Source organism: Crocodylus siamensis, chromosome 11, assembly GCF_052110815.1.
Source record: "Crocodylus siamensis isolate JL-2025a chromosome 11, ASM5211081v1, whole genome shotgun sequence".
Classification (NCBI taxonomy): domain Eukaryota; kingdom Metazoa; phylum Chordata; order Crocodylia; family Crocodylidae; genus Crocodylus; species Crocodylus siamensis.
In genome coordinates, this window is record NC_143405.1 from 10,231,133 (window position 1) to 10,249,386 (window position 18,254).

The following is an 18,254-nucleotide window of genomic DNA, read 5'->3' on the forward strand; positions in this document are numbered from 1 at the left end:
CTGCTCTTCTGGCGCAGATCAGGACCCGCCGAGGTGTAGTGGCGTTAAGCCCAGTTTGCGAAGTGGGAGTCTCCTCCCCTGCTTGCTCCGAGGGCCATATGGCTGAGGACAAGCAAAACTCGGGCATCCGAACCCCAAGCCTCCGGGCTTGGGCCTGCAAGTAGGATGCCTGCCAAAGGTCTGGAAACATCTGAAGCCCCAGGTACGGGTGGAGGATGTTTGCCGGTAGTAGGGCCACTTATGGTTCTGGACGCTTGGATTTAGCATTAATTTTTGCTAATGTGGCTGTGGATACAAATTAAATATATCTAGATATATCCATCTGTCCATCCATCTAGATCTAGTTATCTGTCTATATAGATATTTGCTGGGTTCTGCTGTTTTCCTGTGTGATCCACCCAGTCCATAACCAGCCAGCTGGGAACCAATGGGGCATTGACTACTTGCCTATATACAGTACTTTGTTATCCAAACCGTTTGTACAGGAAGCATTGGGATGCTACCGCCTCTTCTTCAGCCTGCTAACGCATAAACTTTTTTGCAGTATTTCTTGTTGAATACCATCAATAGATGGATAGATAATGTCCACAGGATATGAATTCAGATACTATTTTGATGATGCCTTTCCCACGATAGCCCCAAGTAACTTCTATTTACTGTTTTCAGTCCCCATGGATGTAACATAGACTTAGTTACTATTTTGCATTGCCTCTCTGCATTTGAAATGCACAGGGAACTCATCTATGGATCTTAAAATAGTCACTTATTCATCTAGATGCATGTGTGTCAAAAAAAACTTTCCCACTGGGCTACAAAAATTAAATGTATTCATTACCTTGCTTAAATCCTGATGTCAGTGGAGCTACACCGGGGATAAATTTAATTTAATCTGCTTTCAACTATATTTGCCATTGTTGAAGGTTTTTGTAAAAGGGAGGAGTGTGAGGTGGGTTCTACCTGTGTCCTGTTTCAGAGCTGAAGGGGAATGGAGCAGTTATTTCACTATATATTCCTGACTGACAAAGCAACACAGGCAGAAACAAGAACTTGGGGGATGTGCCCGTTCCAGATAACTGTTCTTATGTTAATCGTTTCTAGGGACAGAAGTTCTTCTCCTGAATAGCCGGGAACATCTGATCAAACGCATTTAATTTCAGAACAGACACTTTTTAAATCCGTGCATGCATAGCAAAAACATCCCTCTTGCATGTCTATGTTATTCACTAGTGATATAAAGATACTCTCCTATGCTGATAACCATTTGGCAATCTCCATCCCTGATCTTTTAAAAGTTTAGATTCTTTCCTTGGATTGTAGAAGTATCCTGGGAACAAATCTGTGAAGAGCATGCGAGGTTCCTCTGTAGTTTGACTGAGAAATTCTGAGCATTCACAGCTCCGGCTAAAGGCTGGGACCCATAGGGCTCAGGGTCTCTGAAAAGGAGATTCTTAGTGAGCAGGACACACAAATGGCAATTATAAAAGTGACTAATCTTTACATGGGATCTGGTGTACTGTTCCACTGGGGTCTGAGTGTATTGTCAATACACCTGGATCTCTCCTGCAGAGGGGCAGCCTGCTGGCATTTGCTCTACTGGATGACTTCTTAAAGGATGTGTTTTTCAAAAAGAGTCTTTTAAACTGCAATAGCCACGTAGTTGACAGGTCTATTTGCATAAGTGCATTTGTCCCAACAAAGGCAGGCAAGGTTCTTTGAGTAGATGTAATATCTTTTATTAGACTAACTGAGTATTTGGGGAAAAAAAGTTATTAGCAAGCTTTTGGGCACAATCACCTTTCTTCAGGCATAAGAAGTCTCTGCTGCTCTGACTAGTGCATCCGCGCTGCCTGTTAGCACATCGGTAGATGGAGCTGCAAGCAGGGGCATCTTTATGTGAAGGTACAGTTTTAGGGACTCATTTGAAAGTATGGCCCTAGATCTTTAAACCATCTTAAAGAAAAGGTCTCCCTTTTCCTCCTCTTTTCCTTCATTCATCTGTTCCAAGGCAGCACTTACTAGCCTAGAAATAATCTTGGTTTTTCTCTTCCATTCCTGTTTGGAAATGTCCTTTTTTCTTTGTAAGATCATTTCTCCAAGGATCATCACTTGTTCTTTTTATTTAACTACTGGTACAGCAGGTGTGTAAGTCATCTAGAAAGGCAATGCTGTACAATCACAAAGCCTGCTACACTGCCCCTTGCAGACACCATTCCTGTGCACCAGCTTTTACATGAGCAGAAAATTAAGCGTCTTATTCTGAGAGGTAATAAGCACCCGCAGTTCTACTTGATATCAGACCTCAGTTTCCTTCATACTTAAATTTGGGGCTCCAACTTTGCAGGCCATGATTTGTATGACTGGAATCATCACAGAACTGACTGGGCAGACTGATGCTGTGGCAATATTACTGACCATTTGGAGCTTTGATATCATGCACATATGCCATATCCTCCTTTACCTGAGTGCACCTGCAAAACAGTAAAAGGTGAAGTGCTTTGTGCAGCTTGCAAAGTAACATTCATGGTGACTGACAGGCTCAGAGTGAAAATCTCAAGACACTTTGCCACCATTTCTGCAGATCTTTTCTTCTCCCTTTTTCCTTCTTTCTTGGAGGCTTGGGAAGAGAATCTGCTTTCTTCTGCTTGCTTCCCTAGCACTTCCTTTCAGGCTTCTCTTGCACCAGGTAGCATGGCTACTGTGATTAGATTGAACCAGGCAGGGCATAAAGAACTCACGTCAGAGCTGTGGGTCCATTGATTCTCACAGCTTTCAACTCCATAGCAGTATAAAGGCAAGACTACCTAAGAGCTCATAAGTGATCCTGCTGCAAATTCCGTGTTGCCTCCAGTTCATTCACGTTCCTTTCCTTTCCCCTGGGACATTAATCATTTTTTTTTCAGTGTGAAAATCAGCTGTTGGCACAAAGGTTTGCTCTTTTGCAAACCTTTTCTAATAGAAAAACAAGTATATTCATTTAATTTTAGATCTCACTGAGAACAGGAGGATTCCAAGTGATGAGTTCTGGGGAACAGGCTCATCCAGAGTGAAACACCTGTTTAGAACGTGAAACAGCCAGAAGGGGGCAAGATCCAATATCAACACAGTTTGAGGCCACTCCTGTTGGCACAAATGTTGACAATAGCAATCAAATGCAATCGATTGTATAGGGATATTAGAAATGCAGATTAAAGCAAACTTCTAGCAAATGGTAACTTTCCTACCAAGATTGCTAGAATGGGACTGCAAAGATGTGTCTGGCGAGACTGAAATGATGTGGCTCCTTAAAGAGGCTTGGCCAGGACGGAGGGCATTCTCGATGCCTGTTCCACACTTTGCCTTTGCTGACATCTCCAAGAAGGGCAGGAGTCTGCTAGGGGGAGAGGGTAATATTGTTATTTCAGACTCTGCCTGTATGAATCCTCACAGCAGTGAGACAAATTGGCAACATATGGGTGTGTGCACCTCTTAACCTCCACTAGGGTTATTAAGCTTGGCCCTCTTTGAGATTAACTAGGCTTGATAGCTGGGAAGGAAGAATAAGTAGTGGTTTCTCCTAAACACCACCAACCAGTGGCCTGAAAATGACGCATCACCCACAGCACAAGGTGCAGATCTTTGATTCTCCCCCCCCCGTACCTTTCTTGCATGAGGAATGAAAGTTAACAGCATGGATGATGTAAATCATCACTGGACATCTGAGCTAACATGTCCCCGATACAAAAGGGACAGTTCACACCTCTCAGAGCTATAGGTCCAGGCTCTGCAGTTTCATGCAGATGTGTCTGCATAGCTCACAGTTGACTGATATTTGTGAGGTTTTATGTACAATTATAATAGCTGAGACTTATTTAAAAAGTTGAGAGCAGAAATCCTAGAAAATGAAATGGCAGCTCAAGCAAAGGGCCAAAGTACTATGCTTTCAGCTGAATCTGAGCCTGGAACAGGAATACCATTTAGCCTCAGTTACAATGGCAGTTGAGATGCTAGATATTTTCTTGAGCCGCCACTTCCTTTGTTTTTCCCCAAACACACTACTGTTTTCACCTGGGGATATTCCAATGTATGGCCCTGAATTTTATTTTTGTAAAATTACTCTTTCACAAACCCTGAAATAGAAGACTTTCTCATTGTGGAAATTAGAAAAAAAAAGAATGGGTGGAAACATCTTATTAAATATTTCCCTGCATATTTGGGAAATGGCAACAAGGCCCAAGCGTGCTGAATAAGAAACTGAAATGGATCACTTCCTGGTCAGATGAAATGCAAAACACAAAGATCCAAAAACAGAAGGCCAATCAGAAATACAAGAACATAATCTTTCAGATCAGTGATTTCAGGTGTTGATTATTTACAGAGACAGTACTTCACATGTTGGAAGGGATGGCTTCACAGTCAGCGTGCAGTCAGGGCACTGATCATTTTGTGCTTCTCCAGGTTCAAAGGAAGAAGACAAGACTTATTCCTACTTCCTCTACTACGAGGTATTCCTGATCATGCAAGAGATCAGCGATCATGAAGATGTGTCGCATCTCAGCTTGTAGGGCTGGATTTGAATTTCGCCTTTTAACTCCACTGGTGAGGCTTTTGCTTGCTGAGACACTGGATACATCCCTCTTATTTTACGCTTGCTGCATAGCCCGCTTTGGCCGCCCACGGACACGGGAGAGAAACTACAAGTCCCATGAAGCTCTGGGCACACCGGAGGCATCAGGACGCCCCCTGGCGGCTGCTCTCGGTCGCTGCGCTTTAAATCCAGGCAGGAGCGCGGCGGGTAGCGGGGCTCGAGCTGGCAGTTGGGAGCAGCGCTGTGGCCGCAGAGACCCAGGGACCTGGGCTAGGTCGGTGGAGGCGGCGGGCGAGCGAGCCCCACTGGCCGCCGAAGGGTGGGTGGGGACAGCCCCCCATGCGGGCTCGGGGGTCGGTCCCCCCCCCAGTAGATCCTTTGCAAAGCAAGCGGGGGAGAAGGAGGCGGTTGCATTGCAAGCCTAGAAGGTGAGAGCCAGGCAGAGCTGCAAGCATGGGGAACCGCGGGATGGAAGACCTCATCCCCCTGGTGAACAAGCTCCAGGATGCCTTTGCAGCCATCGGCCAGAATGCCAACTTGGACCTGCCCCAGATTGCTGTGGTCGGGGGGCAAAGCGCTGGCAAGAGCTCCGTGCTGGAGAATTTTGTGGGAAGGTAAGATTGCAAAGACACGTATGATTTTAGGGGTCGTTCTGGTGCTGGATCCTGATGCGTCTGCATCTTGTGCAAGGCATTACTCAATATGCAGGCAGGGGGAGGAGGGCTGATCTTGCTCCCATTGACTTGGGGTTTGTGCAGAAGGAGCCCAGTCCCTGCTGCATGCACACACTCTACAGCTAGGATTGCAGTGCAGAGTATAATGCAGAAATCCACGAGCGGTGACACTGTCGCCTTCAGTAGCTCAGGGGTCTCTCTCTGAAGCATATAAATGTGTATGGGTGTGTGTAAGTGTCAAGCTCTAAACTGGTTAGATCTGATTGGCAATGGATCAATGCTGTGCCTCATATTGCTGGGTAGGCTCTCATAGGGTTTGGAGAAGGGGGAGGTGAAAGAGGTTCCCACAGATCCTTCTCTGGAGTGACTAATGCACAAAAGAAGCCATTTGACTGAAGGTGGAGAGGGAGTGGAGAAGGCATGGAGCTGACTGTGTTGTCCACAGCGCAGGGGATTAAATGGTTTAAATCCTAAATCACTTATTTATTTTTGGGATCTAAAGACAGGGAGGCAGGATTCAGGGGAAGAAGAAGGAGCTGGGATAGAAGGATGTCCGCCCCTCTTCACACTGTTGTCAGAGGACAATCGCTGCTGGACACAGAGGGGGAGGCTGACGAGTAGGGGAGGGAGGGCACTGCTTCAAGGAGAGAAGGAATAACATAGATTGGTCTGTACATTCAATACACCCTCGTAGAGATGCAGCAAAGCACAAACAAAGGCTCCCTCCGTTATGTAATCTCAGGAGGTAGAAATGTCTGAAGAAAACAGCCACAATCTGTGTGTTCTCCTATTTTATCACACCTTGGGGACCCTCAAACCTGTGCCAGAAATGATACAGCTTTGGCATCGTTATTGGTGTTGAATCATCTATGGTGATTCTGGAAAGGGCTGATCAGTGAATACTGCGCATGCAAATACAGAGCTGTCTGCAAAACCCATTTGATACCAAGATAACCTTTCCCTGCTGTCATCTGAGCACATCCTTCACGACTAGATGTCTTATTTGTTACAAGTTTCACCCTGAGGAATCCCACAAGGTGAAATGTGTGCTAGGAAGGCTAGGCTAACACAGCTTGTCCTCTGCTCCTGATTGTGTCTGGCTGGATGCAAGACTTGCCCCCAAAGCTATGCAGCCCTCTAAAGATGGAGGTAGTTGTTAAGAGGCAAAACAACAGTGTCATTTAAGTTTAATTTGATCCTAACCTTCCCCCACCCCCACCCCAGTATCTGTTTCTGTCCTCCATGGTGGATGCCATGTCGGGAGTTGATGAAGAAGATGCAGAAAGGATTGGGCTGTTTGTTCCCCTATAAGCTCTAGGGACTACCATTTTGTGACAAGAAGATTGATGCTTTCCGTTCATGTACCATTCATATTAAATCATCAGCAAATTCAACAAATAGCAGGTGACCAGAGAAGACAAACACAACACCTGGAGATCTTCCTGAGCTTGTCTGTAGCCTGGTTAAGCTATTGTAGCTATTGTGATCATTCTTGCCTATCGGGAACTACCTTCCTCTGTGACCATGATGCAGGTTGTTGGGAACTTTCCTAAGAAGACTGCTATGATAGTGCTGTGTTTTAGACCTCACCCCACACCCCTCCTGCCCCAAATTTGACAGTCTCCCATTTCTTCCCCTTTTGCTGCTCTCTCTTCCCCACACTTGTTGACAGATATCACAGTGCAGAGGCTAAAGACTTGTAAAGCTTTTGTATCATCAAGAGAGCCTGTAATGAGTAGAAATAGCTCCATCTTTGGTACCTAAACAGACCCCATCATAGGGACTTGGACTCGGGCAGCCCTCAGAAGTAAGACTGTTTGTAGGCAGCACAGCTTATTTAAGAGAAGGCATAACTGCTGCTCCCGGGGAAATGAAAACATGGGGATCAGAGTAGTGTTTCATGCAAAATATCTTATAGGCACATGTAAAAGAACAGCCTGGGATTTTCACTTGGTGATTATAAGGGACCTATCTGAAACCTACTGATGATCCCACACTGATTGTTCGTGTGCCTGTGGGCATCACAGCAAGGAAAAGACTCCCCTAAAACGTCAGCTCTTACACTAATACTGCTACTAATTTTATCCCTGCCGTACCTTAGAGCCACAGTCATTGACCTGGAATCCATTGTGTTAGGAGGCTGTAAAAACACAATAAAGGATCCCTGCCCCCAAAAACTTAATACTCTGATAAAGCTAATTGAGAAGGGAATAAGATCACCAGAACCACTGCTGAATAAAACCCTAGTTAACCTATTGGGTTGTCTGCTTCCATGGCCCCTAACAGCTGACGGTCAAATCTATCGAGTCTTGTCTGAAGGCACTGCTGCAATGGCGTAATTTATAATGCATGACCACTGAGCCAGGAAAGGGCTCTTCTAAGGGACGCTCAGCGTATCCGGGAATGTAATACCTTTCTTTCAGATTTTTGCAAGTATAAGGGGACACTGCCATCCTTGGTGTAACTCCACTATTTTCAGTTGAGAACTGGAGAGTGTAGTTGCCTGATGGAGGGTAATGAACGGATTTCTGTTTTCCAACATTTTCTGATGATCTCTACCCTAGGAGTACTTGTGACCATGCTGTGTCCTATCAGTTGTCTCCATGGTAGCACATTAAGGTGCCATGGCTTTTAGAATAATTGGATGACAAAAGGGTCTGCAACCAGGAACTGATGGGACAAAATGAAAACAAACCATTCATGGGAATAATTGGAGAGAAAATAGAAAATGAATCAAAGGGAGCTGTTGTCTCCTGCTTGATGCCATTCAGTGGCTTGGTGACTTAGGGGCTTGGTAATGGGTATGAAACCTCTCATAACCGAAGTCCCTGTACTCACTATAGAAACACCCTCCCCCCAGCCATATTTGTCCATGACTAACTCCTAATAAAATTTGTCTTTTACCTGGGTGGATTTAAAACCCCCCAAAACAAAACAAAAAAACCATGGCAAAGAGCCCAGGGTTTTTTTTCCTCATCAGTGTCTTGCCTTAAATACAGTTCCTTAGCATAATTTTTTTTCTTCTGTGCACACAGGCAAACTGAAATGGTTTGAAAGTATAGTGGGTCCACACACTGCTTTAAACATGGTTATGGCCCCTCTCACCAGCTTTACTTGAGGGGAGGCTAGAAGTGAGACAGGCCCAGGTTCACCATACTCATTTTATACTATGCACTAAACACACAGCTGCTAGGTGGTAAAAAGCCAATTTTGTGGTGGATAGGTACCTCCATAAAAAGTCAAACCCCTGCATGGTGGGAGCTGCCTCAGCACAAAATCTGAGGCACACCTCAGCCATATCTTATCTTCAGAGATGTTTCCTTCAAATCAAGGCTAAGGCACACCAGTATGGCAGAGTAGGGTTGGCTGCACCAGCATCAGACCCGATCCATAGGGGAAAAAACCTCAGGCTCTCGGACTCCCAATCCAGCTTCTCCCTCTGGCATCAAGATTCAGTGTTTTCTGGATTTGCCAAAGTAGAGGAATTGCTCTGAGGGCAATAAAGGTTATTTCATTTACCATTTAGTTATCAGACAAGAGTTTCTTCTCCTGACTGTAATGATTGACTGGACATTGCTAATTACCCTTCCATTATCACTTATTCTATTGTTAAGAGATTACCCAACAATACAGAGCTTGTATTTACAATAACAGATGTTAGTGTGGCTGCTACATGTGCTTTTCATGCAGAGGAATCAGCATGGTAATTGTGACACCAGATGACAGTGGTAAAATTTCCTAAGGGTGTAAGCTCTGGGACTAGACTAAAGGAAGATGGGTGGCTGACACTTCTATACCTAGACAGTTTTACCTTGAGCCTCTGGGCTTAAAGAAAGCTTAGCCTTGATCATTCTTGAACACCGGCTACTCTTGATGTCCTCAATGTAGCACACACCTCATGGCATTGCCCTCTCCTGTTTTTTACACCTGAGATCACTTTGCTACTTCATTTGGCCTTATAAACACCACCAGCATCAATGAAATGGCTGGGTTGAGTTCACGAAGTGGGGCACATGTTAATTTGGTTTGAGAACGTTTCTAGGCTACTTTAATGGAGCTGGCAGTGAAGGCACAGCTGCTTGGGCTTTAGAGTATGCTAGCAACTGGAGTTCAGGGCCTGTGTATGTATATACAGGTTGCCAGCACTTGCTAAGACCAGTGCCACTTCATTTTTGGATGCATTTTCACCCATGACCAATAGATCAAGCTAGTGCATGCCATCAAAGGTCCACCCAAGTTTGGCAGCTCACGGGGCTAGTGTGGTAAAGGCATACCAGCATTCACAGCCAACAGGACACCAGGGAGCCATTTGGCTAGCATGAGATCTGACTGTCTTTGTCTCTGTACGCCAGATAGGATACCTATTGACAGATGTGTCAACCCTAGAGGCATGAACCTAGAGTGAGACTTGGTGAGAATACCTTCCCTACTTTGCCACCATGTCCCATGCACATCCAACAAGCACCTCTTTCTTTTGTTGGATGCGCAGACTTTACACATGGCTGGGACTCGGGAGCTCTTGGATTTTACTCTGGTCCTGATACTTTAATGACGTTGGGGTTGGGGGAGTAATTTAGTAGCTCTGTCCCTTATTTTCCCCACCTGTAATACAGAAATAAATCCTTGCCTACCTCTTAAAGGTGAAGACATGCAACATAATAGGAAGGGCTCTACCAGCTTGTCACATGAAGCGTTTCCCAGACACTCTCCCAGAAAAGCCAATACTTATAAGCAGAGACCAGGGGTGGGAAAAATCTGGCCCATGGGCTGCATTGGGTCCACAGCAGACTCTGTTTCCCGGCAGCCCCAGCTTCTGGCTGGTCTTCATGGAAATCCCAGGAACGTAGGGGTGTGACGGTATGGGGCTGCAGAACCAGGCTTCCACCCCTGCCTGGCCCCACACTGTCAGGCCCCTGCACTCCTGGGAACTCTGTAGAGACCAGCAAGAGCCCCACAGGGAACAGGGCCAGGGCAGAGCTGCAGTCTGCTGCCTGCATGCCCCTTCAACAAACCCCTTGTTGTCATGTGCCCACACTCCTGGCTGGTCTCTGTGGAGGAGCCAAGAGTTGGGACTGCTGGGAAACGGAGTCCAGCGGCTGGCCAGACCTATCATTTTTGCACACTGTGTAAAAAATAATGGCTCTCTCAGCAGCATTTGCTGGCCTGCTTGTATATCACAGGGTAATCCTAGAAAATGTGGATAGGACAGGACCTTGGGGAAGTCATGTAGTCCAACCCTCTGCTTGAAACAGGACCATCCCCAATTATATCATCCTAGCAAAGGTGGTAACTACCTGGGTCTTTAAAACCTCCAAGGATGGAGAGTCCACAGCCTCTCTGGATAACCTGTTCTAGTGCCTTACTATCTTCCTCATAAGAGAGTTTTTCCTAATATCTAACCTAAACTTCTCTCGCTGCTGTAATGTCACTGCTGGTGCTTTTCTACTTAGATGGTAAGGTGCTGAGACTTCCAGTATCACTTCGTAGGCAAACACTATGGCTCAGATATCCAGAACAGCTAGGAAGCTTGGAAACTCTCACTTGGTAGGTTTTCCTGTGTCTGCTCACTGTAGTGAGAGCTGCTGAGTACTTGGATCAGACTGGGAAGGCCAGATTTTCAGTTAAACTATGTGCAGATGTCAGTATGATTCAGGCCAACTTTAACTTTAGGTATCCAGTGTGCCGTAAAGAGACTTTAGTGTTTATAAGATTCTGACCGTACATATTAAGCCATTTTGTAATGCATGCACATCTGCGAGGTAAGTGAATGATCCCACTCCAGTCTGATGGCTAGAAAGCTAAGGTTTAGGTAGGTGAAATGGCTAGTCTAGGACCACAGAGGATAAAATACTGTGGGAGCCTGGGATTCAAACCCCTGGTTCCCAGTCCTGTGTTCATATCTGCCAGTTAAATCAATTTACATACTATGATCTGTGTTATAACTTTTCTTAAACGTGGCTGTAGATATGCACAATTGTAAGGGTCCCAGTAAGACTCTGCTGTTTTTTATTAACCTGACAAGAAGAATGTACATTTTTTCACAAACCACCAAAGTACAATGCAGCGCTAGAGTCCATCTATATGGCATGCCATAAGACAGCAACAAAAAAGAACTTGAGAACTGTACGTGGCTCTTGGCATCAGCCAGTGGGAAGAAAAACATTAGGGGACACAGCTTTGAGCCAAAGCATAAAGGGGAGAAAGAAAAAAGAAAAGTATCTCTGAAAACTTGTATATTCAAGAAGCAACACTTGCTCATGGTTTTTTGACTCTCCAGGTGAAGAAGATGCAGAATCAGGCCCCAAATAAATGTGTATACTGGATATCCTCTCTGCTTCCTGCAGTAACTCACTGTTTGCCAGAGGTCCCTTACCTGCAGGCTCCTTATATATTTTTTCAGCTAAATGCTTTTGGCATGTACCCACACTGTAAAATAATCATTGCTTGAAATAATCATCACCTTCTTTAGCTTTACTAGGAATAAAGGTGTGCTCTTACCACATGTTCACAAACACGGCGGGGGGAGGACATCCAGTGAAAACGAGACAGTTGTAATGTTAACCTGTTGAGATAAACCCTAGAGGTTGGATTGCTCTGCTGACACGCAAGAAAAGTACAAGTGTCTTGTTACTGGGATTTTTACCACTTGTTAGGTACAGCACGTGAGCTAACATGTTGTTAAAAGACAACTTTTTTATTTTTCCTAGTGTGGACACAACATCAGACTTGCACTTCTGTAGTTCACCCGAGGATCTCATAGCCCTTCAAGCATTAATTCAGTCTCTCAATACTCTGCTGTGAGAGGTGTGTTTTCATGCATCTGTCTATATGGTAAACTAAGGCACAGAGTTCCTATGCAATTGGCAAGCGAACCTGGACCAGGATGGAAGTGAGAACTGCTGTGTACCAGCCCTCTGCACTAAACATTAGATTTTCTTTAAAAAAAACAAACAAACCCCAAAACAAAAGAAAAAGCATTTAAGTATTCATTGTGTCTTGCATAATTAGGAATAAATGACTGTGATAAGAAGGGAAAGTGTTAAGTGGCTGCTAATTTGAAGTGCTGCTGATCTTAAGACCCACCCTGCGACACCTTTTAGATCTCAGTTTTTCAGAAGGACCGAGTAGTCGGAGCTCTATCAGAGTGCAGGGGGGGATCACTGGGTGTATCAGGTTGGGCCTTTAAAAATGAGACCTGCCAAATCAATGGCCCCTTCTAAAAAAAAGTTGTTATCAAATAGATAGTAAAAGAAGATTAAAAACCTTAACCCCTCTCTTACCTGGATCCTAATTGATCCTCACCCGCCACACTTGCATTGACTGAAGGCTCAGTCTTGTCTATAGATGTCAGGCGGGCTTTTTGGAGTAGAGGATGCTCTGTGTCTTGCCAGATCAACCCTGGGGAGAGCAAACAGAAGAAACCACCAATTTAGCACACGCAAGTTCATGAATCAAAGAACATCTGGCTCTCACTGTTTTAGCTGCAGGGGTAAAATTTGCTATAGTGCATTAAGCAGGGAATTTATTTGTAGACAAGAGCCAAACCCACATGTGCTCCACCCAAATGAGCTAATGCTAGGCTTTTCCAATCAGTGCGCTTAGGTGGCAAAACCACCTGGAGTGGCTAAATGGGGTATAGGTGACATTACTGGGTTGATGCCTGCTGCAAAATGAGCTTCTTTTGGGGTTGCCTCTCCCCCAAGATTAAAAATAACTTGCCAGCATGCACAATAAATCCTCTGCCATGAGGAGACCTGGGTTGAACAGAATGTTTTAAAATATCTCTGGATGTAATCCTTTCCTTTCCTTTGCTTTCAGACTCGCAGCATAGTGATGTGAGGCACAGCACGATTGACCGGGAGTGGGGGGGGCAGATCTATAACCAGATCTGTAAGACTGAAGCAAACTCTAGTTTGTTTATGGGGCACGGTGGGAAATGTAGTCTTCGTGACGGGACAAGATTTAGCCTCATAGTTCAACAGCATCCCCTCAGATCTCCAAGCTGTATTTACGCATCCCAGTTTGCAGAAGAGCTCAGACTGAGGGGGATGCCACCTCTAATTAAGGAGATGGGAAGCGGGGTCCCGTGGTGAGAGTACAGGCCTGGATAGCTGGAGGCCCAGTTTCTATTCTTGGCTCTGCTGTTGATTTCTTGTGTGACTTAATTTCTCTGCACTTTCCTTCCAATCTGCAGAAGGGAAGAATACCACTATTTATTTCATAGGTGCGATGCAATACTCTGTTATACCATACAGAGACTTAACCTACTAATGGAAGTACTTTGAGTACATGAAACAGATGGTATTAAAGAAGTGTTGGCAGTGAAAAGAAAACAGATTTTTCCATTATTAAATAGATAAATCCAACCTCTGTAGGACTAATGCAATGATATGCATCTTACAACGTTTTCACATGAAGGAGCTGCATTCTTAGTTACTGAAGTGACTTGCCAGGAGGCTAGAGCCATCCATGCAATTCACATTCACCAGCTGGTGTCAGAAGAAATTTCCCCCACCCCCAGGACAATACTATGCAATTAGGTGTATTATCAAGTGAGTATCAAGCATTGGCCATTGTCAGAGTTTGGAAACTGGATTTGATGGATCTGTATCTGTTATGACATAGCAAGAAGCAGACTACCAGGCGACTCATGTTTGGCTTTCGCATTTTTTTTAAATCTTTTCTTATACAGAGCCACACAGAGAAATGCAGAAAAGTGTACAGATTGTAAGCTGTTTAGGGCAGAGATTGTTTAGGTTTTTCTCTCTGTATATCCAGTGCTTAGCCAAATGACCTGACAGATGATGCCGAAACATTTGATAATCATGAAAGAGAAGCATTAGTCAAGACCATGTTGGAAGAGTATCTTCTGGCACGGATCTCATTAAATTGATGTGGTGAGGAAAGCAGAGGCCTCAATACTGTACCTAAATAAAAAGCCCCTCCTTGCTTGTTGGTTATGTGGCTTTATGCATAGGGAAGTGAACTGCTGTGGCAGACCAACCCAGTATGTCATTGCATTTAGAGTCACTGGAGTAGTGGGTGTGTGTGTGAGAGAGAGGCCCTGCTTCTGATGGCTCCAAATACCTCTCTGTCTCTCTCCTTCAGTCTTTTTAATCTTGTCTATGGCATTTCTAATGTGGCCATCACTGTTATTGATGCACTAATTTGCATGTTCCTTATTTTGCATTTTAAAATGGATTCTAGTTAGTCACAACTGGTATTTTTACTCATAGCTTATTAACTACAAATCCTGGAGTGGTGGTGAAGTATGGCTGGAGATAACACTTGGGCATATTATTTATTTGCTCATCCTCTTGGAACATGTTAAAATAACCGCACAGTGACCTTAAAATCACATTAAGGATTTGACTTAAATGCTCTATAGTCAAGATCTCCAGAATGCTTAGTTATCCACTGTACTACTATATAGCACTTGTAACCTTCAAAGGATTTTCCAAATATTTATTCCTAGATAATGAGTGATGACATAAAGAAGTAATTGTCTTAATCCCCATTATGGAGATGCAAAAACTGAGGCACAGAAGTTACGTGACATGCCGAGGGCCCCACCATCCAGGGGTGTCAGGCTTGCTTTGGCTCCTTGTCTAGCACTTGACATTACTTGATCAAGACCTCCTCTTACCTAAGGAGACCCTGAAGAGATGCTACACAAGGCGCACATCTACACAAGAGGTCTACGGAAGAGTGGACTAACTGATTCCGCAGTAAATGTCTCAATGTCCACACGTGCAGGGCTATTAGGCTGGAGTAAACTAATAAACTCTGCAGCAGGGTAGTACTTGTACTATCCTCCTGCAGAGTTGTCTTTTTTTATTGTTGTTATTATTATTCTGCAGCAGCACACATGTAGATGCTAATGGGGTTGGCTGGGGCATGAGCATTCTTCAGTATGGGAGATACCTGCTGGTGAGTCCTGCATTGGAGCATCCTCATTCCCCACCCGGCCCCTCTGCAGCCCACTGAGCCACTTTGGAGCAGCCCCAGGCTGGGAGGCTTACTCCCGGGGCCCCCTGCAAGCTGGGGCTGCTCCAGCCCAGTTCAACATGTGATCCCAGGCACACATGTAAACATGGTGCCCAGGAGCAATAAGCTCTGATGCAATAAGCACTGGAGTTTATTGCATTGCATTAATATGCATGTGTAGATGCACCCAAGATCTCCTAAGGTTCTGGGTTTGGAAACCCTTGCTACACCCAGGAATAAGAGTAGATGAATTTCAACCTACTGAGGCACAGTGCAATCAGACGTGCTAGCTCTCTCAATGCAACTTCCTGCTGACCAGGAACATCGTTATTGACTTTTGTGGTTTTATTGCTACTCTTATGATTTGGTTCTTTTCCTTAAAACCCCAGATGCAGGAATCAGGTTTGTGGGAATGAATCTCAGGATTCATATTTAAAAAGTCAAGTTTCTAACTTACAGGATTGCCCAAGAAAGCTTGAAGATGTGATGCTCCCCACCAGCTGCTCCGGCACCATGAAACAGAGAGCCCCAAATGTGTTGTAACAGCAGCACTGCTAATTGCAAGCATTCAGAAATCATGTGTCATGGCCCAACATAATGAGGTTGACTTTAAAATCATCATTTGACCATCACGACAAGCATTGCATTTTGCAGAATAAGACTTGGGATAAACCCAACTCCTTTCCATATGTGACTTAGACAGAAATTGAACTCGGGTCTCTGGGGTGAAAATTGCTGTTCTAAATAATCCCCAGCACTAACTTCCTTTAACTCCTGCTTTCCCATTTCTTATGGGGCTCAGTCATAATTTGCTTGTGATGAACAGAGAAGGCTTAATGGCTTTGTGGGTACTGCTGCTGAACGTGTTCAGGAGGAATGGCCAGGGTCCTGTTAATTATTCCTGTGCAATCATTTTATACCAATAAAACTGAACCTTTGATACAGGATCACAGGGGTGTGTGGGCAGGATATGGTTCCTCTGGAAAAAGGACATAAACGGATACTAAGCTGATTCTACCATGGCTCTTAGCCAAAGGACCAGGCAGTTTTGCTGAAGCATTACATAAACTATAAATTGAACTGAAGTCACGTTTCAGAGCAGACTTTCTGCCTTAGCTGTATGAAAAGACATTTTCTCTAAACATCAACAGGCAGAAATCCACAGAGACGCTGAGTATTCACTTCTCAACATCTGCAAACATTTTTGTTTTTTTACAGCCAAGCTAATCTGTTCATGAGAGCGCTAGAAAGGCTACTATTCTGCCTTCCTTAAGTTTGGGGGGTGGGGGAGGTCGGGGTGGGAAGGGGGGCGTCATGCTGGTATTTAACATTTAGGAGGAGGGAAGACCATAAAAGCAAAATGTTGAAGCCCTTATCCCATCATTACTCTGGGTGACCGGTTTTGCCTATGTAAAGGCTGAATATACTCTTCAGAATTTAGCCCTAAATTTTGGGAATGTAAATTCGCAAGAAAAGCATTCTGAACTAAGCCTTGTCCCCATCCACACCAAGCAGAGGGCTTTATAATGGTAAAGAAGCAGTTGTTCTTTTCATTTCCCCTGCTCTCTCTAAAAGAGAACAATTCTACATGGGCAGAACAATGCTCTTGATGTTTTAATAGATCTGTCTTTCATGGGCCTTATTCTGAACTCAGCTGCATGTATATTTATACTGATATAGCTCCAGTGATTTGCTTGGAAATACTCCTGAGTTACACCGGTGTATGTGAGGTGGGGGACAGGCCCTCTGATTCTCATATATACACATGTAAGGTTGCCTCTCTGGCTGCTGTGATCTCTTTGATAATCTCTGGCTATTTCTTAAGCTGATTGTGCTTTTACTTTTAATAGAAATGTTCCTATGTATAGCTGGGAATTGCCTGGGCATAGTGGGAGCCTTGAGAGAACTGTCGCAGTGGGGTTGTTGCCAGAAGGAAGGAAGGGGAGTGGGACATGCTGAAATGGAGAACGGGCACCGTGGATCTCTGGAGTGGTACAGGACATATGTCACTGCAGAGCTGTTGATGCCGTCTCAACGCCAAAACCCAGGTTACCTCCTTATGGATGTCAGAAGAGATCCTAGTAGGATTTTTCCTTCCTCTAGACCAGAGATCAGCAGTTTACAGCTTGCGGGCCTGTGGAGCCATTGGATTTGGCCCATGGATGGGGGGGGATTTGCTTGAATTCAGCAGTTGGGAGCCTTGGCTGTAGACACACTTCCCACACTGCCATGGAGGCAGGTGACTGCAGCAGCTGAGTCCTAGTACCTACCTGCCTGTAACCCGTGATAGGTCATTTTGGCCTGCAGCTGGGAAAGGTGAGCTAGCCCTGCTCTAGGCTATATTACTTGGATTTTGCGTGATCTGGTATTTTTGCTTCTAGGGATTATTCAAAGAGGGTGTATGTGTGCACGTGCTTACCTGGTGTTGACTCGCTGATGCTGTGAATATTCGTCAGAGGAGGAGGGATCCCCTGGATTAATCTTCTTTGGCTTTCATTTTCTTAGGGCAACTGCTTGCGAGTGCCTCAGACTGAAGAAGCCTCATTTCGGACACATTCAGGTCTTGAACTAGGCACCTGGAAGTGGAAGCACAGCCAAGTCAGAGGACAATTGTAACAAAGGGTTTGAGAAGGGAGAGTCAGGGCAAGGAAATGGTTATGTGAACATGTCTGGTTACTTAGAGCTAAGGGACGAGAGTGAGGAGAAGGGAAATCCAGGGTTTGTCTGCTACCTGCTTGTCCAAGTCAGAGCTACTAGCATGCAACTTTTCTGATGGGCTTCAGTTTTGCCCTTGAAGTATCATCTGGAGTTAGGGAAGACAAGACTCCCCTCCGTTCATTCAAAATGGGTCTTGGTCTGGACCCAGAAGCGTTGTCTTTTTCCAGGCTGAAAACATCCCCCTGGCCTGTCACTCCTGTGAGTGTTGCTCCTTCCTGCAGTTTTCTGAAGCTGGAGACGGGACTGTCCTATTTTTAAGCTCTGCATAATGCCTGCGGTTCTAAGCGGACTGGAAGTGTTAGTGCCTGAGC

General features: G+C 44.9%; 1 protein-coding gene across 13 annotated transcripts in view; it reads left to right on the forward strand.

Annotated features, from left to right (window-relative positions):
* The first annotated feature begins 4,745 nt into the window (after positions 1–4,745).
* DNM1 (dynamin 1) overlaps positions 4,746–18,254 on the forward strand; it is a 100,681-nt gene continuing 87,172 nt past the window's right edge. For all 13 annotated transcript variants that reach the window (XR_016438584.1, XR_016438585.1, XR_016438588.1 and 10 more), the window contains exon 1: positions 4,746–5,178. Coding sequence is in view for 7 of the 13 variants with exons in the window: in XM_090022899.1 (XP_089879025.1) it covers positions 5,018–5,178 (161 nt within the window). In the remaining 6 variants the exon portion in view is untranslated. The remainder of the gene's footprint in view (positions 5,179–18,254) is intronic.